The sequence below is a fragment of the Cynara cardunculus genome, unplaced genomic scaffold (assembly GCF_001531365.2).
Source record: "Cynara cardunculus var. scolymus isolate 2C unplaced genomic scaffold, CcrdV1 Un_Scaffold_1903, whole genome shotgun sequence".
NCBI classification, from domain to species: Eukaryota; Viridiplantae; Streptophyta; class Magnoliopsida; order Asterales; family Asteraceae; genus Cynara; species Cynara cardunculus.
Window position 1 is genome coordinate 8000 of NW_020200909.1, and position 27432 is coordinate 35431.

At 38.0% G+C, this 27432-nt stretch overlaps 1 protein-coding gene across 1 annotated transcript in view; it reads right to left on the bottom strand.

Moving 5' to 3' along the window:
• LOC112502771 (alcohol dehydrogenase-like 6) overlaps positions 1 to 27255 on the bottom strand; it is a 28578-nt gene extending 1323 nt beyond the window's left edge. Inside the window, exons 1-9 of the mRNA XM_025106777.1 lie at positions 26997 to 27255; positions 26764 to 26900; positions 24319 to 24365; positions 15814 to 16136; positions 837 to 919; positions 670 to 745; positions 473 to 534; positions 300 to 395; positions 51 to 212 (exon numbers count right to left, since the gene is read on the bottom strand). Of these exons, the coding sequence (XP_024962545.1) occupies positions 51 to 212; positions 300 to 395; positions 473 to 534; positions 670 to 745; positions 837 to 919; positions 15814 to 16136; positions 24319 to 24365; positions 26764 to 26900; positions 26997 to 27063 (1053 nt within the window). The 5' untranslated portion in view covers positions 27064 to 27255. The remainder of the gene's footprint in view (positions 1 to 50; positions 213 to 299; positions 396 to 472; positions 535 to 669; positions 746 to 836; positions 920 to 15813; positions 16137 to 24318; positions 24366 to 26763; positions 26901 to 26996) is intronic.
• Positions 27256 to 27432: the final 177 nt, after the last annotated feature.

The following is a 27432-nucleotide window of genomic DNA, read 5'->3' on the forward strand; positions in this document are numbered from 1 at the left end:
ATATATATATATATATATATATATATATATATATATATATATCTTCTTACCTCTTTTAAATACTTATCAATTAAACTCGGAACATCTGATTTCGGCTTCCATCCTCCAAAAAGAGACCCTTTTAGTGTTCTTCCAGTAAGAAATAATCCGTAGTGACTTGTTATATCTGGTTTTGTCTTGGGAACCCCAAGGGTAACCGTCATACCCCACCCCTGCAATTAAAGTAAAACAGTAATCATAACTAGTACTGATTATAAATAAATAAATGAATGAATTTACATAATTAACAAAGGAATTACATCACAACAAGAATGCAAAGCAGTATTTATCATCTCAGTATCTCCAATACATTCGAAACAATAGTCTGCACCACCATCAGTCAGTCGCTTGATAACCTGAATAATACAACCATTAACATCATAATAATATGAACAAACAAATACTTTTTACGATTGACAAAGAAAGAGGGTACCTGTTGAACCGTCTCATCAATGTCATTTGGGTTGATGAAATCTGTTACTCCAAAAGCTTTTGCTGCATAAGTAACGAAAAACATCAAGATACGCTGGTAATTGCCGATATCAACGATGTCAGCAAAGCAATGATGAAAGAAATACTATTTTTTGTTAGGAAAGGTCTTGAATGTAAATTAATTGTGTGCTATGCTACCTTTATCATTCTTTTCTGGATTAGTGTCCACGCCAATTATCCTAGATGCTCCCCTTATTTTGGCACCTTGTGCAACCTTATTGACAAAAGAAAATACATATATAAAGATTGATAAGTAAAAATGAATTGAAAAAATAGACTTTATGGTACCATGTTGACACACTTACAGATAACCCTACAGTTCCCAGACCAAAAATGGCAACTGTTGATCCCTTGGAAACATCAGCAACATTCCAAGCTGCACCCAAACCTATCAACGGATTCCAACTCATGAGGCATATCCACCCGTAAACACATAAACGAAATACTGATAGAGAAGACCTGGAAACATGACTAATCTTTCAGATGAGAACTTAACATTATAAAAGAAGCTGTTCGTTACGAATGTCCATTTCAACAGTGACTTGAATTCTTGAAAAACTTTATTATACAAAACAAAAATGTTCTGAAGAAACCTCAATTAAGTTATGTTATAGAAAAAGAAGATTCTTGCGTTTTTACCCTCCTGCTGAGAAAGCCCCGTAGGCTGAGGAGCAAAAGGAGGAATCCGCCCGAGGAGGGGCTCGCGTCTGATTAGCTAGTTGGTGAGGTAATAGCTTACCAAGGCAGCCGATAAGTCATCGAAGGCTTTGTGTGCCATTAATTTAGACTTTTAGCCACTTCCAAGTGACCTTCCTAATTATTACCACTTTCGGTGAATTACTCATATACATCTCATGTTGAGGAACTATAAGTCATCTGTTCTTTTGCAGTGTGCTTGTATGTGTGTGTGTGTGTATATATATCACAAACTGGTATAACTTAATACTGAATCAGAAACAATTCAACTTACAATCATTCTTGCCACAAGTTTCTCGTTCAAAAATGTCCATAGGCCTTTTGCAAAATCAAGTAACTTTCATACTTGTTCATGCATCTTTGGGTCATTTGCATTTCCAAAACATTGGAAGCATAAGTCACTGTTTGTTCAAGGCATTACTCAAAACTGGTTAAGAGAACCGGTGCCGACTTTCGGTTATGACTACACCATGAAAAACTGTATTGTATTTGAGAAGCAACGCATAATTGAGACAACTTTAACACATCCAATTATAATCAAACACAAAGAAATCTTTCACCCAATTGAAAGAGAAGTAACAACTTGGAATAAACAAGGAGATTTATTCCAAGGTGCAAGAATATAAGCCTGAACTAGTCTTATCATAAGAGGAGATCAAAGTGCAGTTTACTTTTTAGCAAACTCCATTGTTTAAGCAGGCACGAAGTGGATGCAATGGTAAAAAAGAAACACCAAATTCTTCTCCCAAAGAGAGGATGTTAAAAAAAATATATCATCAATGATTCAATTTGACAAAAATGTATTGATTGCTTTTTGTGTTTAAATAAATTACATGATGAGCATGTTTAACCTCTTTATCATTCCTATGATACCATCTCCATGTAGGAAATGCAATTAAAATTTATGGCCAATATAATTTTTTGCATGATGGACTGAGATGACTTCAACATAGTACATTTCAATTTAAGTAATACCTTAACGTTCTCAAGTTCATACAAATTATTTTCTAAATACTGTGAACCAAAAGAAATGAAGCCATGAACAGGGAAAGGAACACAAAAAAAATTAGCATATGAACTTCACTGATAAAGTTATAAATTAAAGATGGGGACATTCGTAAAACTTTGGCTACATAACAATTGTCTACCGATAAACATTTGGAATCAAGTCAGATTTTATTTCACTTATTTCCACCTCTGATTAAAATCGAATGCTTATAACCAACAAGAACACAACTACTGCTACTACGTCGCCAATATTTGAGAGATTGGCCCTCTCCCAGTTTGTTGAATAGGATGCAAGATTTACAAGATATACACACTAATCTGTACTTTTATTGAATATCTTTTTAACATCAGAATACATAATGGTTTAAGATACATAAGGTAATATATATATATAAAGTAGTAAACGTTGTGATGAACCATCACAATCCTTGAGAGAGTAACTGCCACTGCTTTATAATAACCAACTGATTTGTAACTGTCGTAGAGATCAACCAATAGGTCTAGCTTACATATTTAACACAGTTAACAGAATCTTCTAGAATGCTTCTCCTCTCCACGTTACCTCCTATTTACACTCCTAAAAGCATCGACTTAACCCCTACTACCGACCCCAGCAGACTTCCCCCCCCCCTTCTCCCCGAAAAGACCATTCTGCCTCCCTACTTCTTTCTTTCAGAATAGGTAAACTGTATTTCAGGCTTATCAATGCCCACCTGCCGTACATTCACCGTGTCCTGAAGGCAAGCCTTTCCAACAGATAAGAACCTCCAACTCCCTTGCTTGGTTGTTACGACATTGCAATACTTCTTCCGGCTCTACCACCAACTCCAAATCTTCATTCAATTGTGGTAGAATATTCTCTGAAGTATGATTTTGGCCAATAGCATGCATTAACTACGAAACATGGAACACTGGATGGATTTCAGTAGTTTCTAGCAACCGTATTTTATAAGCTGATGAACACCAGACTAATTTGAGGGATATAGAATTGTATTAGACATCAACTGAATGTTTACAATAGGGTTTCTGCTTTTGAGAGGCCAAATTCTCTGCCAAGGCTCTTGCCCAAAACAGACTTGACAAACTGATCGATGCCCTCTCACACTCACCACTTCTTATTAATATACTCCTACTACTGCATCACATACTTGTAATATTGTTTTGCCTACTTGTACATTCTGATAAGCCACCGATTTCAAAAGTATATTCTAGAAAATGAGTCATTTGTAGATAAGGAAAGTCCAGGTGTAATTTCAGTATTTTATAATTTTGGTAATTTTAGCTGTCCAAATTTGCTAGGAACATTATATTAGGATGGGATAGCATCGTATTAGGGCATTGGTATTCCTTTTGGGATCTTTTTGATTTGGAAAGATCTGGCTCTCGGACACCAGGATTATCTTCCATATTGTAATCGCTCCTCAATCGAGCAATTGAAACAACCGACTCGTTCATACCAATTGGTATCAAAGCCTTCGATCCTGATCGACCATGGCATCAAAGCCTCAAGGAGAGCGCATAGAAGTTCTGGAAGAGGCCGTTCAAGCAATAAGAGTAGATGTGAAAGCGCTTTGCGATCACGAGGCAGGGAACAACAAGCGAATTGACGATCTAGACAAGAGAATTCAAGCAATAATGGGCAAACCGGATTCGTTATTCCAAGTGAGATCCGACAATTCCACTCAAACCGGAGGGTCATTTCAAGGTTCTGGTTGGGGAGGAGCTCTAGAATCGCAACCCAAAGGGGGTGTTAATTCCCCGTTCTTCGTCCACTCAGATATAGGAGGAACCGGTAAATCTCCACATCCAGGATCCTCTCCGGTCGATTGGAGATTGCATAGAGTGGAATTACCTATGTTTAACGGAATCGATCCTGATGGATGGATATTTCGGCTGAATGTTACTTCGTGTTAGACCCCTACATGTAAAAGTACTGTAAAATGTTCAAGTGCTGAAGACTAGAGACCTAATGAAAACAATCCAAAGATAGACAATGAAGAACCAAATATGCCTAACCTGATGATTACCTACTGATGAAGAGTCCCTTTGGTCTATAAACAGAGCCTCTCTAGAACCCCTTCTCGTCTTCAGCTGCTGATGAAATGCTCAAGTCATCAGCTTTTGTTCAGTCAGCTTATGTCTAACAAACTGACTCATGGAGGCTCTTGATTGGACATGCCACCTAGAGACAGTTATTCAACTTTACACATGGCAGGTTATGATTCATCAATGCCTTGACTCTGCTCTCTAGGAGGATATAAACAGTTGTTGAACTGCATTCTGTTAGATATCCTTTCACGGAAGCTTTGATTACTAATGTGTGTAATTCCATTTTAATTTGCATTTGTAATCAAAGTTTCTCTCAATATGAAGATGGTGATGGCTTCCAACTGTTCTTGAATATTCATAGTTGTTCATGTGTTCTTCATAACCCAAGGAATAGATCATCTTCCTCGGTACTAATTTTTTTAATCAATTCACAGATTGAGAGATCTGGGATCTCACAATTGGTATCAGAGCAGATTGATTGTTATCGATCAAACGATCAAATCTGAATTTGTGATTCATTTCTCTCATCTATTTGGGTTTTTTCTTCAAGGTCAAGTTGTTCTTATCCATCCCCTGTTTTTCACAGTTTTCTCAATAGAGATAAAATCTTGTGATTAATTGGTGTTTTCCTTTTTTTTGATCTAGAAGAATTTGATATTGTAACCTGGTAAGAATGTCTAATTGGAATTCTGTGTATAGTGTTGGCTCTCTCATTAAACCTCCAACTCTTCAACATGAAGAGTACCCTCAATGGAAGATCCAGCTGATAAATTTCTTCTAGGGAATGGACATGAATCTGTACAGGTCTGTTATGTTATCAATGGTCCCCACATTCCTCAAACCTTGATTCCTAGAGTTCCTGCAACTCCCACTACAATGAAATTATAGCATATTTCGTCCCGAAGGATGAAAAATCGTGGAACGATAAAGATAAGGAGAAAGTGGAACTTGACAGAAAAGCAAAGAGACTTTACATCATGCCTATTCCAAACAAGATATTCGAATCTCTTGACTCGTGCAAAACGCAAACGAGATCTGGGATGAACTTGCAAGCCAACTAGGAGTCAAAACCAGAAAAAACACATGAGGGCTCAATGCTTAAACGAGTATACCAACTTCAAAGCTCATCCTGATGAACCAATCCAAAAGACTTATGATAGGTTTAACACCTTGATTAATCAATGCTGCAGAAACGACATCTCAAGGACTAAAGAAGAAAACAATGTGTTATTCCTTAAGAGCATTGGTGGTGAATGGACACAATTGTCCATGTCTCTACAAGCCAATCAGGATCGGTAAAGTTGGTCTTTGCATGATATCTATGGAACTCTGGCTGCCGAAGCAAGATGTTATGAAGAAGGTGTCTCTTGGTGGTCCTCTGGCCTGGTTTCTAAAGAGAAGGAAATAGCCAGAAGTTCGTCAAAAGATCACCATAAGAAAAAGGGAAAGAAGGCTCTGATCATGAACGGTGAGTCTGAAGATGAAAGCTCAGACACAGATGATGATCTGAAAGCCTTTGCTAAATCCCTGGCTCTCATTACCAAGCAGTTCTAGAGGAAGTTTGTTAAGAGACTCTATGAGAAAGACCACAAAAAGGAGTACAGAAGTGAGAGATTTCAAAAGCCCACCTATGAACAAAAGCCAGTGAAATTCTATCCAAGGGAAGATAGGAGAGATGGAAGGAGAGATGGAAGGAGAGAAGAGAAGAGAGAAGAGGGAAGATAAAGATGGAAGAAAAGGTCAAGAGACCTCAGGATGCTACAGACGTGGAAAGATAGATAGCCAACTTTGCAGCTGGTTGCAGAGGAAAAATGGTCAAAGATGCACGCTATTACAAGAACAAATATAAATATCATGCCTGAGAGAGGAGCTTCATGGCAGAGAAAAAAATTGGATTTCTGACTCCTCCTCTAAAGAAGAAGCTAATAAAGCTCTAGTCTGTCTGATGGCCAAGTCCTCTGATGCAGAGAGGTCTATATCTGAAGAACCCATCTGTGATTCTGATGACTAGGGATGCTCTTCTTTCCATCCCTATGACGAATATTCTAACGCTGCTCAATCAGAGCTAGAGTTGAATGTTCAACAGGCTTTCTGATGATTTTCAAAAACTAAAGAAAAAACTTTAATTTGAAAGATCTAAAAGAGTAAATAAAAGCTGAGAGGGAAGCAAGTTTCTTCAAAAGGTTTGAGGAATCTGGGGACCATTGATAACAGACCTATAAAGATTCAGATCCATTCCCTCGAAGAAATTTATCATCCAGATCTTCCATTGAGGGTACTTTTCTCGTTGAAGAGTTAGAGCTTTAGTGAATGCAGTTCAACAGCTATTTATAACCTCCTAGAGAGCAAAGTCAAAGCACTGATGAATCACAACCTGCCATGTGTAAAGTTGAATAACCGTCTCTATCTCTAGGTGGCATGTCCAATCAAGAGCCTCCATGTGTCAGTTTGTTAGGCATGAGCTGACTGGACAAAAGCTGATGACTTAAGCATTCCATCAGCAGCTGAAGACTAGAAGGGGTTCCAGAGAGGGCTCTGTTCATAGACCAGAGAGACTCTTCATCAATAGGTAATCATCAGGTTAGACATCTCTGGTTCTTTATTGCCTATCTGATGGGGACAAAAGAAGGAAAAACGAGAAGCATGAATTATATTTTGACAAGGATGGTCTCAAACAATCAATCATCATCAGAAAATACTTTTGAGTACATGGTTGGGCCAATGACAAGAGCTAAGAGTAAAAGAATGAAGGAGGCCCTCAATAAATTTGTAAAAGAAAAGCCCAAGCCCAAGAACAGTCCAAGTTACAAGAAGTCAGGCCAAGATCATGACTACTTTGTTGGTCAAAGATGGAGCCCATGATAAATAATTCTAGAAGGTTTGAAACAATTAAATATCTAGTCTTGAATTTAGTGCTATTTTGAATGCTACATTAAACATGGATAGTTTGAAAGTCTAAGATAGTTAATAAAGCCTTTTTGTTTACCATCCTCTTCATCTATAAATAGGAGGATTGGATCTTATTGTAAGATCATCTTTTCTTGAAATACATTGAGAGGTTTATCCTTTTGCATATTTGTTCTCTTATGAACTTGTTTGGATTCTACAAAGTGAGGCTTTGTAATTTCCTTTAGACTTATCATTCAAGGTTCATTTTCCCTTAAGCGTGGCGTCTTTAGCTTTCGTTTTTACTTATTGTTGTTTAAGGGTCTTAATTCTCATAACTAAGGTTCTTAATCCATAGTCATTTGAGGGTGGAGTTTTAGTTAAGGTTCTCTCTCACAAGTTGAGTTTGGGTCTTAACTCCATTGAAAGATTCTTCAAACAACTTCTATCACTCGGATCACTCATAAGTGTTTCATCCTAATTTGGAAAATCAAGTTGTTGGTAATCCTTTACATGTTGGGTCGTATCAGTTTGGTATCAGATCCCAAGGTAATTTTTGGGTTTCTTTTCTCTGTTTTGGGCTAGAAACTTCGAAATTGCAAAAACAACAAAAAAAAAGCAAAAAAGAAAGGCAAAAAGAAAAAGAAACAAAAGCAAAAGAAGGTAAAAGAGAAAAAAAGACCAATGGAAATTTTATGTGGTCCATCTTAACCTCGAAGTTGGGATCGTGAAATTTTCTTTAAGACCCACGTTTAATCTATTTGCGACTATAGTTTGTAAATTTCCCTCTCTTGCGTGTTCATTTCTTTCTCATGGTTTATCCCTAGTCATTTCATCATTTGTCTAAAGTTATTACACTTTGTCTAATTTTGTGGTTTCTTTGAATAGGTTCACTTTAGAACAATATAAGGTGAAGGATTGAGTGGTAAAATGCAAGTGCGTGACATCTTTGTTCAAAAGAGAAACACTCGGGGTGAGTATAGATTGGTTAGGTTTGTGAACATATTTTGGGGGGGGGGGGGGGGGGGGGGTTAAGGGACGTGAGGCCATTAGATTTTTTGCTTGTTTTCGTAACTGTCATTAAAGGAATCATGGAAGGTAAACTATCAATGGAGCAAAAGGCGTACTAAGAACAGATTGCAAAATTTACCGAGACAATGAGCATGGTTTTGACAAGATTAAGTGACTTAGAGATGAGAAGTAACCATCATCGAGACAATGATGAAGAAGTGCACCAAGAAGATGAAAGTGAACATGAATCTGAAGCATCTCATGGAACTAGAAGAGTTGATGGCAATCTTGGAAGCATCAAAATGAAAATCCCGGAGTTCAAAGGGAAAAGTGATCTAGAGGCTTATTTAGAGTGGGAAACGAAAGTTGAAAGGATCTTTGAAGTGCACTACTACTCAGAAGTGAAGAAGGTAAAACTTGTTGCCCTTGAGTTTTCTGGATATGCACTAACTTGGTGGGATCAATTGCAAGCTATAAGAAGGCAAGACGGTGAACAACCAATTACCAGATGGAGACAAATGAAAACAATTATGAAAAAGAGGTTTGTTCCTTCCCACTATTATCGTGAATTGTTTAAAAGACTCCAAGGTTAATCTAGGGTTCCAAAAGTGTTGAAGACTAATACAGAAAGATGGAAATGGCAATGGTAAGGGCAAATGTGGTGGAGGATGAGGAAGCAACTATGACGCGGTTTCTTGGTGGCTTGAATAAACCAATTGCTGATGTTGTGGAACTACAACATTACGTGGATATGGAGGAGATGCTTCATAAAGCTGAAATGATTGAGAAGCAATTGAAAAAGAAAAATTTGGAGCCACGACGTTCCAACAATCCCAACTCTTCATGGAAAGGAGGATCAAGCACCTCATGGAAGATAGATGACTGGTAGAAGTACCACAATACAACTTCTTCGAAGGTATCTAATAATGCTTCAAGCCTAATAGTTTGGCTTCTAATTGATCTACTCCTGCTAGGAAAGTTACTTGTTTTAAGTGTTTGGGAAAAGGCCATATTGCTTCACAATGTCCCAACTCACGTGCGATGACAATTCAAGATGATGGTTCTTACACTAGTTCTAGTGATAAAGAAGAGGATGACTACAATGATGCACCCCAATCTGAAGAAGGCTATGAAGAGGATTTTGAGGCTGAAGATGGCAATGTTTCATGAATGTACGTGCTTTAAGTGCACAAGTTAAGATTGAAGAGGAGCAAATACAAAGACACAACATTTTTCGTACAAAGGGTCGTGTTAAAGATAAGGTATGTTTAATCATTATTGATGGTGGGAGTTACACTAATGTTGCTAGTACTTACCTTGTTGAGAATTTGCATCTTCCAACATTGAAGCATCCTTCACCATATAAACTTTTGTGGTTGAGTACTTGTGGAGAGATAAAGGTGACGAAATAGGTGTGTTACATCTTCGATTGGAAAGTATATGGATGAAGTGCTATGTGATGTGGTTCCTATGGATGCAAGTCATATGCTTTTGGGGAGGATATAGGAGTTTGATAGACGGGCTACTCATGATGGGTTCACAAATAAATATTCATTTGTAATGGATCGGAAAACTATTACTCTTGTTCTCCTTTCCCCACAACAGGTGTATGAATGTAATATGCAGATGAGAGTTGAGAGAGAGAAGGCAAAAATTGAGAGAGCTACACAAGCCAACTAAAAGTAAGCAAGTAGAAAACACAAAAGGAAAAGTTCATATGTGGCAGGAAATAGTGAGTCGAGTGAAAAGCCGAAGTTGGGAGGATAAAAAGGCAATAACTTCTTTGCTACTATGAGAGATTTGGATAGGGCTTTCAATACTCGTAAGAGTGTGATTTTACTTGTTTTCCATGATCATTCTCTTGTTCTACAAGAATTACTTAACCATTTGCCTTTGGAGTTTGTCTCAATGTTATAGGATTTTGAGAATGTTTTCCCTGAAGAACTTCCTAACGGACTTCCACCTATTGGAGGAATTGAGCATCAAGTCGATTTGATACCGGGGGCCATCATTCCAAATAGACCAGCTTATCATGTGATCCCGGAGGAGACAAAGGAGTTGAGAAGGCAAGTGGATGAGCTATTGGCAAGAGGTCAAATTCGAGAATCCTTAAGCCCTTGTGTTGTTCTGGTAATTCTCGTTCCTAAAAAAGATGGTTCTTGGCGTATGTGTGTCGATTGTAGGGCAATCAATAAGATTACTATTAAATATCGACATCCTATTCCAAGACTTGATGGCATGCTTGATGATTTGCATGGAGCTACTTTGTTTTCAAAATTGATCTTAAATTTGGTGATCACCAAATTCGTATTAAAGAGGGTGATGCATGGAAAACTGCCTTTAAAACTAAGTTTGGTTTGTATGGGTGGTTAGTAATGCCATTTGGCTTAACTAATGCACCCAGTACATTCATGAGATTGATGAACCATGTGCTTAGGGAGTATATTGGCAAGTTCGTGGTTGTTTATTTTGATGATATTCCGATTTATAGTAAGGACTTGATTGAACATCGTGAACATGTGCGAGTTGTGTTAAGTACCTTACGAGCTGAGAAACTTTATGCTAATATGAAAAAGTGTACCTTTTGTGTGCACAAAGTTGTATTTCTTGGTTTTGTGGTGAGCGCACCGGGTATTCAAGTGGATGATGAGAAAGTGAAAGCCATCAAGGATTGGCCAACTCCTACAAATCCCTCTGAGGTGAGATCTTTTCATGGCTTGGCTAGTTTTTATAGGAGGTTTGTAAGAGATTTCTCAACAAAGGTTGCCCCTTAAAATGATTTGGTCAAAAATAATGTGAAGTTTGAATGGGGTCCTTCTCAAGATGAGGCATAATGGACTTCAACTTGATTTAGCAACTGCACCCGTACTTGCATGGCCTGATTTTGGAGAGTTTTGAAGTTGAATGTGATGCATCTGGTATAGGTATAGGTGCCATTAGTTAATGGAAGAAAGGCACCCTATTGCATATTTTAGTGAGAAGTTGAAAGGAGCTCATTTGAATTATCCTACTTATGACAAAGAGTTGTATGTTGTTGTGGGTGCTTTAGAAACTTGGCAGCATTATTTGATGCCCAGGAAGTTCATTATTCACACTGATCATGAATCACTAAAGCACATTAAAGCACAAAGTAGGTTGAACAAAAGGCATGCTAGATGGGTTGCGTTCATTGAAACTTTTCCTTACGTCATTAAGTACAAACAAGGAAAGGAGAACATTGTCGCTGATGCGTTGTCTCGTAGACATGCTCTCCTCACGAAACTTGGTACTAAATTGATGGGCTTTTAGTTCATTGAAGATTTGTATGATAGTGACCCTGATTTTTCGAGGGTATTTGGTGCATGTGAACAAGTTGCATTTCATAAGTTTTTCAAACATGAAGGATATTTGTTCAAGGAGTCAAAACTATGTGTGCCAAAGTGTTCATTGCGTGAGTTACTAGTTCGAGAAGCACATAGTGGAGGTTTGATGGGACAGTTTGGTGTTCACAAAACTTTGGACATATTGGTTGAACATTTTTATTGGCCTGGGATGAAACAAGATGTTACTCGTATTTGTGAAAGATGCGTTGAGTGCAAAAAGGCAAAATCCAAATCCAATCCTCATGGGTTATACACGCCACTCCCAATTCCATCCTCACCTTGGGTTGACATCTCGATGGATTTTGTGTTGGGTTTACCAAGAACTCTACGAGGTATGGACTCTATTTTTGTCATCGTAGATCGTTTTTCTAAAATGGGTCATTTTGTTGCATGTAGGAAAATGGACGATGCAAAGAATATCACCAATTTATTCTTTAAAGAAATTGTGCGTCTTCATGGAGTTCCTAGGAGCATTGTGAGTGATAGATATGTGTAGTTTCTAAGCTAATTTTAGAAGACTTTGTGGTGCATTTTAGGCACTAAATTGCTCTTTTCTACGACTAGTCACCCACAAACCGATGGTCAAACAGAAGTGACCAATCATACTATGGGGTCACTTTTAAGGGCTGTTACTGAGAGTAATTTGAGAGGTTGGGAAGAATGTCTTCCCGTAGTAGAATTTGCTTATAATAGGGTTGTTCATTCATCAACCAACTTTTCCCCTGTCGAAGTTGTTTATGGCTTTAACCCTCTTACTCCTTTGGATTTGTCTCCTTTGCCACTAAAAGAACAAGTTAGCTAGGATGGTGAAAAGAAAGCCAATGTAATAAAACGTCTACATGAAAAGGTTTGTGAGAACATTGAGAAGAAGACAAAGCAATACGCTAAACAAGCTAACAAAGGGCGTAAGCATGTCGTTTTTAAACCAGGAGATTGGGTTTGGGTTCACCTAAGAAAGGGAAGGTTCCCTGCATCTAGAAAAACGAAATTACACCCTCGTGGAGATGGCCCTTTTCAAGTCATGGAGTGTATCAATGACAATGCCTACAAGTTAGATCTTCCGGGTGAGTATGGTATAAGTGCTACTCTTAATGATACTGATCTATCCCCTTTTGTTTTTTATGAAGGTGTTGATTCGAGGACGAATCATGCCGAAGAGGGAGGGAATGATGGGGATGAAAGAAGGAAAAGCGAGGAGCATGAATTAAATTTTGACAAGGATGTTTCAAACAATCATCATCATAAAATGCTTTTAAGTACATGGTTGGGCCAATGACAAGAGCTAGGAATAAAAGCATGAAGGAGGCCCTCAAGCAATTTGTCAAAGAAGCCCAAGAAGAGTCCTAGTTACAAGAAGTCAGTCCCAAGATCATGACTACTTTGTTGGTCAAAGATGGAGCCCATGATAAATAATTCTAGAAGGTTTGAAACAATTAAATATGTAGTCTTGATTAGTGCTATTTTGAATGCTACATCAAACATGGATAGTTTGAAAGTATAAGATAGTTAATAAAGCCTTTTTGTTTGCCATCCTCTTCATCTACAAATAGAAGGATTGGTTCTCATTGTAAGATCATCTTTTCTTGAAAATACATTGAGAGGTTTATCCTTTACATATATATTTTTTTTTGATTAACCTGGATATCCAACCCGCTATGCAAGTCGACTAATCCCAGGGCAACCACCTGCTTTGCAGATAGCCCTCGAGTGTGGCATCTTTAGCTTTCCTTCTTCATTTACTTATTGTTGTTTAAGGGTCTTAGTTCTCATAACTAAGGTTCTTAATCCATATTCATTTGAAGGGTGGAGTTTTAGTTAAGGTTCTCTCTCACAAGTTGAGTTTGGGTCTTAACTCCATTGAAAGATTCTTCAAACAACTTCTATCACTCGGATCACTCATAAGTGTTTCATCCHAATTTAGAAAATCAAGTCGTTGGTTATCCTTTACATGTTGGGTCGTATCACTATCACTGGTTTGTCTTTATTGGGTCTCTAGTCTTCAGCACTTGAACATTTTACAATACTTTTACATGTAAGAATTCTGGGGTCTAACAGGGAGTGTAGATATTAGGATATCAATTAGGTCTAGAATAAGGGGTATTGGGATCCATCAGGAAGGAGTTTCCTTATTATGTAATTATTTTTTGAAGGGTCTCCTACTTGTAGTCTGTTTCTTAATTTCCTTTTTCTTAGGTGGTAGCTTGGTTATTAATAGGGTTCCTTGTATTATGTTTTTCATAAGAGCGAAATATATTATTAAGCTTTCACTTACTATAATTCTCTCAAAGCTTTTAGAATGCAATAGGTCTATCATCCTATGTCAATACTGCTCCAACTCCACTTCCCTAGGTGTCTGTTTCAGTCATAAACGGTTTAGAGAAATCTGGTAAAGCCAACACTCGGTGCTTCCATTGAAGCTCGCTTCAACTTCTCAATTTCGGTAGCCTCGACATTTTACTCGAACTTATTTTTCTTCAACAAATCCTTAAAGACCTTGCTATTTTTCTTCAACAAATCCTTAAAGATCATTCCCTTATTCAATGCACGGTAGTCAATACAAAAACGCCAACTACCATCTTTTTTTAACCAGCAAAGTCGGGCTAGAAAATGCACTTTGACTATGTTGAATGATCCCTGCCCAAAGCATCTCGCGTACCATTTTTTCCATCTCATCTTTCTGATACTGTGGATAGCGATAACGCCGAATGTTCACCGGTTCCATTCCCTCCTTCAAGATAATCCCATGTTTTTTGCCTCGTTCAGATGGACATTGGAATACGCCTCTGAATGATTCTACACCTCAATCTCCTCCGGACAAGCCTCGTGTTGACTCCTTTACACACCCCATATCCTTGCTTCACCCGCTTCCAGTGAAATCTTGTACCCCTCTGTTGGTCATACTTCCAGCCCTGTTTTTTCTACCAAGCTTGTCGAAATGAAATTGTGAGAGGCTCTGCTATCAATCAACATCACAACAAGTTGCTCGCCAACCCATCCCTCCAATTTCATCATCTTGGGCATTGGAAAACCTGCCACTGAATTCAAGAAAATCTCTACTCCTTGTTCTTGAAGCACATTGGCAAGTTCGGCGGCTTCGGGATCCCTTCAATCTTCCTCTTCACCTACTCTAAAATCTGCTTCTTGTACTACAACACTCAACTCTTTTTTGACATCACTGGCCGGGAGAATACTTCTTGCCACGCCTTAACACAAACCTAGTTGTTGATGCTATTTTAGCTCCTTGTCCGACAATTTCCGAAATTCCCTGCCCTTAAGCACCGTGCCCCCTTTTCCAACACCTACCGGACTAGTTTTCTCCTCCCACGATACCTCATACAACTTTTCATTCCCATTGTTCCGACCAGCACCTTTGGAACTTCCCATCCAGTTCACTGCTTCATTTATCTATTCCACCATCCCACAACCTCCATTACCTTGTTCAACCTTACTGGCGCCAACAGCCGCACCTCTGCTTTAATATAGTTTTAACCAATATTCGAGAGATTGGCCCTCTCTCAGTTGACAGAAATTTCCAGAATGCTTCTCTCCACGTTCCCTCCTACTTATATTCCCAAAAACACTGACTTAACCCCCAGAACAGACTAGTACCCCCAAAAAGACCATTCTACCCTCCCTATTTTCTTCAAGAATAGGCAAACTGTATCTCATCTATACACCAAATATTAATACATATTTTAGACTGGTCATTTTCTTTTTCTTATTTATCAACAAAAGCAATTGAACTAGAATGAACTTCAGGAAAAGTTCTACAAGTATATTATATATTATAAAAATTTGTAAGCCCAAAGATGCAACAGAAAATGCAATCATGTTGGCACAATTACAACCATGCTAGATGAGAACAAGAAAATTAACTACATCAACTTCATACAGTAGCCACTTGAAAATTCTAAAAGTAGATCATGTGAATATAGTGGGATTGCACCACTAGCCACTGCTAAATATCAAGACTTGTTCCGGTCGATGATTAAGTTATCAAATAGCTAGGACTAAAAAAACAATTGAATAACGAAATTCTTGAAAGGTACTTAGTGGGAAAAGAAAAAAAAAATCTAATAGAACTTGATGTGTGTAGGAAATGAAAAGGAGCATGTTGAAGGCAAGTTAAGAGGAATCATTTAATTTAGAAAAGACATGATTATGTGAGTGGTGAAAGGACATGACTAAGAAGCTAAAAATGTCAATCAGATGAAGAAGACATAGCAATCTGATCATTAACAATGTAAACAAACGGACATAGAAATTTTACCTGCTGCTGTTCCGCAACTAAGGAGGCAAACTTTTTCTAAAGGAGCAACTTTGCTGATTTTTACAGCGCAGCCGGAGTGAACAACTGTATACTCACTAAAACTAGAAACAGCACAATAGTGATAAACGGGCTTCTCATTGACGAAGAAGCGTGTTTTTTGATCACTATGCATTACACCCTTCCTTTCCAAGCCGAGTTGTTGGCAAATGTTGCTTCTACCAGAAATACATTGTCTGCAACTCATGCATTCTCCAATAAACAAAGTGAGGACATGATCACCTTCCACAAATTCAGTTACTTCTAGTCCCACACTCTCAACAATCCTGAAAATTAACGTAAAAAATTCAGCTAATCTTTAGTCATAGTTTTCTTCTTTTTTCTGACAAAGGTGACTTTAATGGAAAGATACAATGTTCAAAAAATGAATTTGCATAGACGGTGTTTATTGATATAGAGAAAAGACATGACTCAGTGCCAAGAAGAATTATGTGGTTGGCCCTAGAGATGAAGCAAGTTCCCAAAAGTATGGTGGTGTGATTCAGGATAAAACAGTAGAGAGCATACTTGCACGCAAGCATGTGATAAGGAGACCAATTTCGTCCCTATTAGCTTGGACAAAACTAAGAGCCAATAGAAGTATCTATCTCTTCGCTTTAGATATTGATAAAACCATGACATAGAACATGAGATCCCATGGTTTCGGCTTTTTGCCAATGATGCCATGCTAACTGATGAGACTAGATCAGCGTCAACACAACTTTGTGGTTGTCGAGAAACGCTCATAAATCCAAGGAAATAAGGTAAGCAGGACTAAAATAGAGTACAGGAAGTGCATCTTTAATGAGGGAGAGGGAGAGAAAAATGTGGTGACTCCATAAGAAGTGCCTAAAAGGGATATATTTCAATATTTTGGTTTGATACTATATAAACATGAGGGCAAAGAAATTGTGGGACAGTTAAAAGTATATGATGAGAGTAAGGTGAAAGAAATGGTAGCAAGCATGGAATTGTTATCAATTTGGGACCGTAAATCACTTGGGAATACAATCTTCTAACTGCGACCGACCCACCCTACACTAATCTTGTCAGTGATGCCCTCTCAAGGAGACATGCCATGCTTACTATTCTTTGTGCTAGAGTGCTAGGTTTTTCTCTCATCAAAGATTTGTGCATAGATGATCCAAATTTCTCTAAAGTGATTCAAGAATGAAAAGAACGATATTGTAGCCCTTATTCCGTTCAAGATGGATTTCTGTTTAAAAACAAGAAACTTTAAGGGAGAAGCCCTTGGAGGAGGATTAGCCGATCACTTTGGCATCAACAAGACCCTAGCATTCTACAAGAACATTTCTATTTTAGGCCACACATGAAAAGTGATGTTAATGCCCTCCTTACAGATGTGCACGTGTCATCAAGCCAAGGGCAAGTTCCATCATGGCTTCTAATTCCATTACCTATCCTTTTCAACCATGGGAGGACATTTCTATTGATTTCACTATGGCCTTGCTACAAACCCAATAAGGAACAGATGTTATCATGGTAGTGGTGGATCGCTTCTCCAAAATGGCACACTTTGTTCCATGTCATAAAACTAACGCCGCCATACACAATGCTATTTTTTCCTCAACAAAATTGTACGTCTTCACTGTGTTCCTAAAACATAGTTTCTGACAAGGGCGTCAAGTTCTTGAGCTACTTTTGGAAATAGTAATCAAAATTGTTGGGCGCAAAGTTGTTGTTTAGCACCGCCTACCATCCTTAAACGGATGGACAAATAGACAATCGAATAATTACCACATTCCTGAGAAGCATGGTAAGTCCTTGAAAGATTAGGATATGAAAACTAGCATTTGTTGAGTTTGCATATAACTGGTCACCATCTTATGCTACTAGTCATACACCATCTGAGGTGAAGTATAAGGTAAACCCTCTCAGACCTATTGATCTAGTACCCGTCCATAAGGGTAATGAAGTCCATTTTGAGGCAACAACTCATGCTAAAGAAATGCAGAAGATTCATATACAAGACAATGACTTTGGACATAAAGAAGGCCAACAAACATCACAAGAAGGCTCTATTTGAACCTGGAGATCTCATATGGCAACACTTAAGGAAGGAAAGATTTCCTTCAAAAAGAAAAAACACGTTAATGTCGAGAGGCGATAGACCTTACAAGGTCTTAGAAAAAGGATTGGAGACAATTCATACAAGGTGGAGTTACCAGGAGATTCAAACATATCAACAACTTTCAATATTAGGGATTTTTCTCTTATCTTGAAGATGGTCCACTAGAAGATTTGAGGGAAAATTCTTCCCACCCTAGGGCAGTTGATGCAAAATCATCCAACCGTAAAGACGATTCTGTTAGTGCAAAAGTTGCTCATTTTAAGCTCACCTTAGGCCTGATTTAGATTTTCAAGCTACATTTGGGTTCAAAACACTTGGAGGGAATAACATACTTTTCTGACAGCCCAATAGAATATAATTCACCCATAATAAGTCCAAACTTGATGCCCATTAAGAACCTTTCGGATTGACTCATTTATCGAGTCTTTATGACAATCAGATCTATTAATGTCCTTTAATGTTTTTTAGTTACTTTCAAACTCTTAATCTTTCTAAAAATTAAATGTCGCCTAAATTTTCGAGCCTTTTAATTTGGCTCCCAGGTTGTACTACAAGGACACCTCTTGATTTTGAATACACATTGGCTTGTGGAGCTACTTTGAGTTTTCTATACACAAAAGGAGTCGATTCTTATTTATTGTTAGTGTGGTGTTGTTGCTTTATCACTAATACTATTCAACTTTTGGAAATTTAATTGATCATAGTGGTGTGCAATTACTTTATCCTCGATTCAATCACTTGTTTTTTGAGTGTGTATTCTCTTAGGCGGTTTGGAAACAGGTTAAGACAGAGGTTGGTCTCTATGGTTATGCAGACTCATGGAAGGCTATTATTCATGGCTTAAATATGGGTGCTGGGGGGTCTAAGATTTTGACTCAGAAACTTTCTTTATCTGCCTCTGTGTACTTTATTTGGCAGGAGAGAAATAATAGACTTTTTGGAAACCATAAGAGATCGGTGCGGGAACTTTCTAACATTATTCGAAATGGTATCATTCAAAGGGTGGCTTGGAGGAATAGGTACAAAACCTCTTTGGTGCTCAATGATGTTCCTTAATCGGTTGAGTTTTGCAGTGATTTGGTGGTGTTGCTTTTGGTGCTGGTCCGCGATCATCTTTTTTAGCTCTTGGTTTATTTCTGTTAGTCTTTACTTTTTCTGGATGTTGGTAGCTTGGTTTGTTGTTTCCAAGTTCTTTTGTTTTGTTTTTGGACGTTGTTGTCTCTGACACTTTGTTGTTTTGCCTTTTCCGTTGTTTAATATATTGCCTGGAGTTTTTCCGCTCAAAAAAAAATACCAAATCGGTTAGATTACTTGAGTTAGCCGAATGATTAAAAAATTTCCACAGCTTTCGAGAGGCCTGGGACTCTCCCAAAACGTATTCCTACGCAATTGAATTCACAAACCAGAATCCCCTCCTAGACCACCTAGACCTGTTATTTATACCACCCCACTGCATTACCTAATTGTACTAAGGCAGTAGTGACTTGTACCAATCAACTAAATTTAACCAGAGGTATAACAATACTCGCCCCTAAATTTCCACCTTGTCCTCAACGTGAAAAATAATCAAACAGAAATTCATTCCAACAACTTACAATGCCAGCCCCATTTGCAACAACCCTAGTAGTGCCCACGTTGTCTCCGGCAACCCTGATGGATCAGCTACCCATGTTAAAAAGGCCTTCCCTGTCAATAGTTGCTTATCTTTTAAAAGATCCTAGCTTCCACAACACCATTCTTTGCATTCTCTTCTAGACTCACAACTTTTCAATATTGATTGGGATGATAACCCCTTTCACAACCATTACTTTTATGTTTCCAACCAAAATCAGCTTATGTATCCCAGTAGTAGTTGGATTGGCTAGGACAAATATACAAGGGCATACAATAACCACCATTAAAATCAAAGAGATAAGTGCAAACTCCACATAATTGTCATCCATTTTGTTCTCAACCTTTTACAAATATAATGGTGGGTTTTGCTCTCACCGTTGTCAATGAGTACCAGTACACAAGCCCTCAATAATGCCCGATGACATCATTGTTTTTTTAATTAATTAAACCCTATCACGGTTAAATGTACCTTGATTTGTGGTTTCATGACTATAGCTCCACCACCGTCCAGCAGCTCTGTATTTTCTTCCATCGAAGTATTCTCCTCTAATTTCTATATGAACTTCCCACATGAACCAGTAGGTTTCCAACCTTCAAAGCAATATGCTGCTTTTACGCTCAAATACAAATGAAATTCGTGCTCAGTTATCGGAATCCGCTTAACTTATTAAGACAGACGGCCCTTCCGTGCACAGATATAGATTCATTCTTCGTACCTGGTCCAGCCTCACAACCCTTTTAGGATTAGCAACAGCGGTGTTCTGAGAACGTAGATGATAGCGGTGAGAACAGTGACGAGTAAAGTGACAATAGCATATGCAGCTGTGTTGGTGGCTGCTTGCCAACCGTTTCAATTTTCGTCTATGTTGGCATAAATCCTGGAATAGAACTCGAGGGTTTGGATGAGGAATAGTAGGAAGACGATGGTGGAAGTTCCCGATAAACAGTGGCTGGTCAATCTCTCTAATTAATGGATGACAAAACGAGGTTCGACGTGAAAATTAGGACCTGTATTAAGTTTGTATCTAGTTCGGTACAGGTGATTGGGATTGAGCTTGGGCCAAATTAACATCATAGAATTAGGCTTGAATGTGATATCAGTTTTTTTTATTCTTCAACTGTGCCAGGATTCAGCGACCGATTTTCTTGTCGCATGTGTCCCTTACGATGGTATCAACAGTAATGCCGGAGAGAGTGGTGACAACGGTGATAGTGGCGTGAGGTGGTTGTTCATCAACTCAACCATTTCCCTTTGGCCTCAATCACCTTTTTCCTACGTTCACTATGAATGCAACCCAGAAAGTTCTTCCCTTACTGTAACGACTTCTAATTTCTGTAATTTCTCCTTTTCTTTCTCTATCCAAAATTTCTTCTTTCTTCTTTTTCCTCTCATCATTGTCTTGGTCATCGGCTCTGCTTCAATTGCTTCCTCATCCATAACAATTAAAGACTTGAAATTCAGATCTAATTTTAGATTTAGGTTTGGATCCATTTTTGAATCTGGATCTGGATTCGGATATGATATTGTATGCATTCTCAGATATGGACTTTTTCCTGTCCCAACTTTGTTGGTTCGAATTCATGTACTACTTCCAAGACTTGAATACAAGTCGTATTGAAACATCCATTTCGTCGTCCTCTTCTGCTTATCTTCTTGCAATTTGATCACCTTTTCCATCATGTTCTGGTGTACCTCCGGTTAAATGTTCTCCTTTCCGTGTACTTTATAGGAGAGACCCTCCACCTTTGATACGATATAAATCTGCTTCCTCAAATTTGCAGTCCGTAGAACAAGAATTAATGAGCAAAGATGAAATTCGGGATGAGGTCAAGATGCATCTGTTGAAGCTTCACTCAATGTAAGATGAAACAACAGGCCGACTTAAAAAGAAATGATGTTGTCTTTTCACCCCAATATTGAGTGTTCTTAAAATTACGTCCTTACCACGGAAATTCTTAGTGAAAGGTAATCATCCAAAGTTGTTGGCCAGATTTTATGGTCCCTATAAGATCTTGGAGCAGATTGGAAAAGTAGCCTACAAACTAAAGCTACCCGTGGGAGTGAAGATACATCTAGTATTTCATGTGTCGCAATTAAAGCAAGCTTTTGGCAATAATGCTTCTACAACAGAAATTCCTACCCAGTTTACGGAAGACTTGGTTCTACAAGCAAAGCCAAAGGATCTGTTAGATATTCGCCCAATTACTCAAGGCGAACCGGGCCAGTTGGAAGTTTCGGTGAAATGGAAAGGAATGTCCAAATTTGAGTCTTCTTGCATTTACAAGCTTTGTTACAGCAATTTCCTAATAATCACCTTGAGGACAGGATGAAATCTTTGGGGGGAGTATTGGTGTACCTCCGGTTCAGTTCACATATAGGAGGGGAAATTAGTGTGGTTCCTTATAATCTGTTCTGAATAAGGCCTTAGGGGTATTTCGGGTTTTCTTTTTGTTTAGGGTGTGGGAGCCTTTTTGTTGGCGGGGAGTTTCCTGTTTTGGGTATTCTGTTTTCAATTCAGTTGTAATATGAGCTTTGTTGTGGAGAGACCATGGCCTCTCGAATGCCATTGGAGTGAATTCCTTTGCATATCAATTCAATTACAAGCTTTCGACATTAGTTTATAGCATCTTTTTCATTGTCTGCATACCCTTATTTATAAACCCCAAGTGTTATGTATTTTCATTAATTTTGCCCCATGTATTCCAAATCGTCAATGCTCACTAAATCCTCGATTTGTGATGTAACGCTTCTAGTTGTCATCTTCCCATATCGTAGTGCGCTGATACCAATTTGATATACACTAATGCCAAATTGGTTGAATTACTTGAATTAGCCGAATGACTACAATTTCCACAGGCTTTTCCAAGAGGCCTGGGACTCTCCGAAAACGGTTTCCCATGCAATTGAATTCACAAAAACAAAATCCCCTCCTAGACCACCTAGACCTTTTATTTATACCACCCCACTACATTACCTACTTGTACTAAGGCAGTGGTCACTCGTACCCAATCAACTAAATTTAACCACCATTACACCGGATATAACAATACGCATCACTTTACTTGACTTGTCGAAGCTCCTTTCAAGCGACTTTCAGACAACCTTCTCTTATCTATTAGCTAGCTAGAAGCTCCTTTCAAGCGACTTTCAGACAACCTTCTCTTATCNGCGACTTTCAGACAACCTTCTCTTATCTATTAGCTAGCTAGAAGCTCCTTTCAAGCGACTTTCAGACAACCTTCTCTTATCTATTAGCTAGCTAGCGTTCCCTTGTCCCGAATGCTTCTACCATTAAAGATAAGATGCATTATTTGCTTGTTTTTCTTGCTTACTAGGTTGTAACTTCTGCAACTAACTACAACACGTCATATAACTAGCATAAGCTTGTCATCCCTTAGCTTTTGTTCGTTGTTTCCAATTTTACATGTCATGCTTAAGTCTTAAAAGCTTCAATGATTTATACTTTACACATTACATGTAGTACTTTGACTTGTAAGTTCCTTCTCCTTGTAAGCTATTTGTAAGCACTTCGCATTTTTTGTGCATATAAGAGTATATTTTAACTTCCATTATATTTCTAGACCATATGCCCCTATTTTGCATCCTTCTAAACATGATTATAGATCCAAATATCTAAGGCCTTATAATGCACATAAATGTACATTCACATCTTAGGATAAAATGCATATAGTCTTACTCATCATGTTTAGCATTTATCTTAAGGACTTAAGAGCTCTTACTTGCATACATTTCTTGATGTGCCATTGTATTGATTTTGGATCTTGCATAAACTAACTTAGGTTTCTATGAATCGAGAGCTTTTGGTACTCTACATGACCATCTTGTAGTAAACTTGCCTCCTCTTTGGGTAAACAAAACAAAGGCATGTGACAAAAAGTAATCTTGCAAGTAGTTGCTCTATTATATTTTGAAAAAACAATTAAGGAAGATAAAATATCCAAAAAGTAGAAAACAGTTGTAGAAATAAGGATGTTTAGATGGACCTATAGTCGGACCAGCCTTAATAGGATACCAAATGAGGTCTCACGCGAAATTGGGAGTGACACATTACGGATAAGTTAAGAGACGGAAAATTATGGTGGTTTCGGCACATTCGTAGGAGACAAGTGACAACTCTGCTAAGGATGGGAGAAAGTGTGACTGTCGAGGGGGAGAGGAGGGATAAGCCGAGGATGACATGGGATGAGCAATTAAGGTTAAGCATGGTGGCTATAGGCATTTCCGATGACATGACCTCTGATAGGAGTTACTACAGACGTAGGATTAGGATAGTAGACTAGAGGACTAGGGGTGCGCATCTATAGCTAACATAGATCAGGAGTTGGGGAGGTAGAGGGTAGGGTCCAATGAGTCCCTGAGTTGGCTGGCAGTTAGTTTACTATGTTGGACTAGGGTGTGTGGTTTTGCTTACCGAGGTTTTCTTGTACCTACTTCGGTTTATATGTTGTTTCTTGCTCCTTACTCGCTTTTCACTTCATCTTTTTCGCACACTTTTCGCTTTGCACAAGCCAAGGGTCTTCCTGGAGACAATTACTCTACTCCTTGAAATAGAGGTCAAGTCATCTCACCCTCCCCACACCCCACCTTCGGGTGGATATACTGCACTCGTTATTGTTTGGTTAAAAGATCCAGAAACTATACTCATAAGCATAAAATTAAAATATCACATTGCTTACAAATTTTTATATTTTCTTTTCCTCTATGTTTTTGTTTTTAAGAAAGCAAGATCGTTGATACTTACCCTGATGCTTCGTGGCCAAATATCCGAGGAAATAGCGGAGGTTGTGCCTGCAAATTGAAATTTGGTTGTTATACATGAAAATTCAAGCTAACAAGTAACAAGGACATATACAACAGTTACACAAAAAGCCTCAAAGATGTTAACAAGCACATGAGTTATCATTGTACTACATGAATCACTTGTAACATTTTTTAGTCAAGTCCATAATTTTATAACTAATAATACCCTTCTTAATCGGAAGAAACAAGGAAATGTCTATGTGAAAAAAGATAGATGAACAAATTAAAGGAGAACACCAATTGGTGTATATTAGATTGGACGTAAGAGAACCAACAGGACAAAGCATGTTTTATCCTCTTGATGCAAAAAATGAAATTGAACACATTTTTAGTTATTGAGATCTCACTTATGCTCTATAGATCGACTTACTTCTTGGTCACGGTATTGTGGTTGAGTTAACATCCTTTTCCAAGTGTTTTGTACATGTTTTTATAGGCTTAACCCTAATTCTGGCCGGACTATGCAAAGGATGAAATTTTTAGGAAAATCCAATAAGTTGCATTATCCATGGATTGCATGTTGTCTTGAGGGTATATTTTACTAGGCCGTACAACAAAGCCAATATAGAAGCAGAACAGGCCCTGTAAGAAACTTGCTATGAACAAAAGAAGAAATAACATGAAACTCATATTTCCTAAAACAGGATGAAGAAGCTGACTAAGAATTGGAACATGTCCTGTTATTCTCCGCTGAGCAAACACAAAAAGTTACAATTGTTGTCTCACAAACGATCTATTGAAAATCTGGTTATCATGTGTCCCGGATGTTTGTAATATGTTTTTCATAACTAAACCCATATGTCATCTAGTCATTGTTACAGAATCTCCGATCTTCTCCTCCATTCAGGTTTGTCATTGCCTTAAGAGAAAGATTTTGGATTAGTTTTTCAACAGTATTGCATTTGATTTGGCAAAACAGTCTCGTTGTTGGTTGCAATACGGTGAATTTGGGCAATCGAAGAAAATATGTGCAATACCCTCCATAGGGTGAGAACATAAATGCATTACATCGCCCTAGCACTGCAAAATATGGAGGATATACGGCCATTAATGACCATCTAATCATGGAAGCACAAACACAAGATAAACGATTATCTAGGACATGCCCATTAAACCACACTGCCTACTACCTCGGTACTCCTAGTCATGTCAGATTCCCAAATAGTTCTAGCTTGCTGTCTATTCAAAACCTTGTCAAAAGATGGTCATCTTCATGTGGATTATTGGGCAGAGGTAGGGGAAGAGGGGAAATCCCTCATACACATTGATAAAAAAATAAAAAAATAAAAAATAAAAACTAGTTGAGTTACATCTTGGTTGAATAGGTTTTTGGCTTTTGAGAAAAATCTTGTTATTCCACCCAATCTTGTTTGATATTAACCTATATGGGCTGCTCACTGTCTCTAGCCCAAAAGTGTTGAAAAATATAGCTGGTTGTAACCAAATGTTTATGGAATGGCCGAATGGGGATGAAGGATGATATAGCACCCCCACAAACTCAATGTGACATGGTTTCATCTTATTGATAATAGAGGGGTGGTTTACGTGACAAAAAAATAAATTAACCAAAATAAAGCCCAGACTATCACAGAATACTGCAGATTATTTAGGTTCAACCTCAGTTGACATGGGCTCGCAGTAAATACAAGTGTGTGGCAAAATAACATTTGGCAGGCCTAGAAGAAGGTATTGAGGTCATAGATCCAACTCCTGCCTTTTGGAAAGCTATGACTCGTTGGTCTCATTCATATTAACATGGAGGGATTGTAAATTCACAAATGAGTTTATCTTGAGGGAAAAAACAAATTCTTGATTTTTTCAGAAGTCTCTAACATAAAGATAGCATTGTAGATTACAATATTACATTACATGTAACATGTAGTTCTAATAATCAAATAGAAAACATCATGTATTTTAAATATCAAACTTATATTGCATTACTATGTAGTACAAACTTTTATATAAAAATTGCAGTGATTGTGATCCAATTGTTAACTACTTTCTCCGCCATAATACCTGCTCCTACTTGCTGCCAACGAAATTTTAACCAAGAACAAGTCTGCTGGGACTATTAAGGAAATGTCTAGAATACCCAATGCTGGAACTAACAAGATCTTGATACAACATATTATGTGATGATGATAACAGGTAATATTCGCTTGAAAATTCTCCACAAAAGAGAAAACATTCAAATAAATTTGAATCTAAAAATGGAGGCTGTTGCAATTTGAATTGGGGTTAAGGTAGGTAGTACATAAACCAATTGGAATTTCTTCATTCACTACACTCCCTCCATGAGAGGGAAGGGATACATTTCATTTTATCCTTTTCAACATTAAAATTGATTGATGTATTTTAAAGTTCTAAAAAACAATGGAAAGCTTACTTGAGAGAGCCAAGCGGTGACATCACTGCGACAAAGGGAGGTCGAAACAACCTTGATCCGTATTTCAGACGGTTGCGGTGGACTCACTTCCACCTCCTCCATCACCATTGGTTCCCCTGCTCCCCATGCCACCGCAGCTGCAAAAAGGTAGTTAAATTTTCCTTCATTACCAACCACATAGACCAGTACTACTACTTAACAAAAGAAACCAATTAAAAAAATGAATGGAAGACCTTTGCATTTGATGACTCCTCCAGGGTTTTTCACGAAGCTGGAACTTCTTGTGGTTGCTGATGACATATTTTCTTGGTTCAATTTGAATCTCAACGAGGGTCAGTAGCTTTATTCGTCTGGTGGAAGGTTGGTAGCACATCTGGTGACTGGGGGTAGGTGAAGTTAGAGAAGTAGCAACAATGACGTAGGAAGATTATATGCATTTTTATAAGAAATTTTGAGAAACTGGAATCGCATTTCCATCGGTGGGAAGGCTAATGATACGGATACTAATGGCACCCTAACCTTTAGGCAATCATTTTATTTCATTTTTTTTTTACTTTTTGTTTTTTCTTATTTAAATATATACACACACATTGATTTTAATTAATTTAAATTATTAATTAATTTTTTTAGTTTTTTTTTCTCTTATTTATTTATATTATATTTGAATAT